Source organism: Cariama cristata, unplaced genomic scaffold (genome assembly GCF_000690535.1).
Source record: "Cariama cristata isolate BGI_N322 unplaced genomic scaffold, ASM69053v1 scaffold17604, whole genome shotgun sequence".
In the NCBI taxonomy this organism is placed as follows: Eukaryota; Metazoa; Chordata; class Aves; order Cariamiformes; family Cariamidae; genus Cariama; species Cariama cristata.
Genome location: NW_009611429.1, coordinates 402 through 2225, shown reverse-complemented (window position 1 = coordinate 2225; position 1824 = coordinate 402). Strand labels below are relative to the sequence as shown.

The following is a 1824-nucleotide window of genomic DNA, read 5'->3' as shown; positions in this document are numbered from 1 at the left end:
GCCATTTTCGTTAACAAGCATGAGATTTCTGGTCCTTACCGGGCCATCGTCTGACGGTGCTTCCCATGGGTCGGGGCTTCATCCGCCGTCTCCATCCTCTCCATCACCCAGGCTCTGCCTACGGGCAGGGAGAAGCCCCGTGAACTAGACCAGGCAAGTCCTTCTCCTCTCTGGTCCCATGGGATGACCTTCAATGTGCTTTTCTTTTAGCAGCACCTCATTTTTTTTTCAGTGTCTGTTACTAAGGGAAACGAATCCATCATTTGAGGGGTGCAAATAAGGGGGTTTAGGGTGTTTGGTCTTGCTGGATGCAGCTGGTTGGAGCATCTCATCGCTGCTGGTGGAACTGAAGATGATCCTGGTGGTGGTTTGGGTGCGGGATGGCTGTGCCGTGGGTGCTGCTGGTGGGTCTCAAGCCACTTCTGAAGGTGGACCCGGTGATTTAGGACCCATAACTTCAACCAGAGCTGGGCACTGAAGCAGCATGGGTATCGCCCAAACCTGGGTCAACTTAAATGGTCTTGATAGTGACCTTAACACATGGCCTTTGGAAACGGTGGATGTGCTGTGGGCGTTGGCGTGCGCATGGAGAGCATCACGGAGACATGGGCAGGCAAGGACCTGCCAGGATTGCGTTGCTTTTGGGTTGTATTACCCTCCCCGGTGCTCAATTTCTCCTTTTCTTCCTTTTTTTTTTTTTCCCCTCCTGTTCTGTAGATTCCCAAGTTCTTCAGGAGCCGGGGGATCGGTCACACTGGTGCGTGGTGGCATACTGGGAAGAGAAGACGCGCGTGGGTCGGCTGTACTCTGTCCAAGAGCCCTCCCTGGATATCTTCTATGATCTACCTCAGGGGAATGGTTTCTGCCTCGGACAGCTCAACTCGGACAACAAAAGCCAACTGGTGCAGAAGGTCCGCAGCAAGATCGGCTATGGCATCCAACTCACCAAGGAAGTGGACGGCGTGTGGGTGTACAACCGCAGCAGTTACCCCATCTTCATCAAGTCGGCCACACTGGACAACCCCGACTCCAGGACGTTGCTGGTTCACAAAGTGTTTCCAGGTTTTTCCATCAAGGCTTTTGACTACGAGAAGGCGTACAGCTTGCAGAGACCCAACGACCATGAGTTCATGCAGCAACCATGGACCGGATTTACTGTTCAGATCAGCTTTGTGAAAGGCTGGGGCCAGTGCTACACGAGACAGTTTATCAGCAGTTGCCCGTGCTGGTTGGAGGTTATTTTTAATAACCGATGACTCGAGACAGAGTGGACTCATGACATTTATACTACTTTGCTGCTATTATTTCCTTCTGAGTGCTTGCTTTTCATGCAAACTTTTTGTTTTTGTTTTGTTTTGTTTGTTTCCCCACCCCCCGTTTTGAGAAATAGCTTATGGAAAGATGTTTTTTTGCCTTGGGTATTTTGATAAAGATATCTATTTTTTAAAAGTGTGAATGACCAATAACTCAGAAGGGCGAGAGAAGAGTGCGGGGGGATGGATCGCATGCGATAATTATTTCACGCCTCTGAAAGGATTATCCTATGTGATCGGTGGATTTGGAAGCCACTTGCTATACGTTACAGCTCCTTCTCTTGGATAAAACAACAGGATACCTGTATTTTTTACGCACCACCTTCCCCTTGCCGCCAGCCATCCCCGGTGACGGTGACACCGAGACCCCCTTCCCCAGTGGTGCTAACCCCACGTTGCCGCCAAAGGATGGTGTGAAACCTTCCCAACCAGGTCTTTACCCACCCTTTTAATTTTTATTTTATTTTTCTTGTTGCTGGGTTCACGTCTTGTCACTGTGTTCATCCTTCCA

The 1824-nt window shown here is 50.0% G+C and overlaps 1 protein-coding gene across 1 annotated transcript; it reads left to right on the top strand.

The window, feature by feature from the left end:
- Positions 1-540: 540 nt before the first annotated feature.
- On the top strand, positions 541-1446 carry SMAD7 (SMAD family member 7). Its single transcript, XM_009698264.1, has 2 exons — positions 541-613; positions 718-1446. The coding sequence occupies exons 1-2, from the start codon at positions 541-543 to the stop codon at positions 1254-1256; spliced, it is 612 nt and encodes a 203-aa protein (XP_009696566.1). The 3' UTR covers positions 1257-1446.
- Positions 1447-1824: the final 378 nt, after the last annotated feature.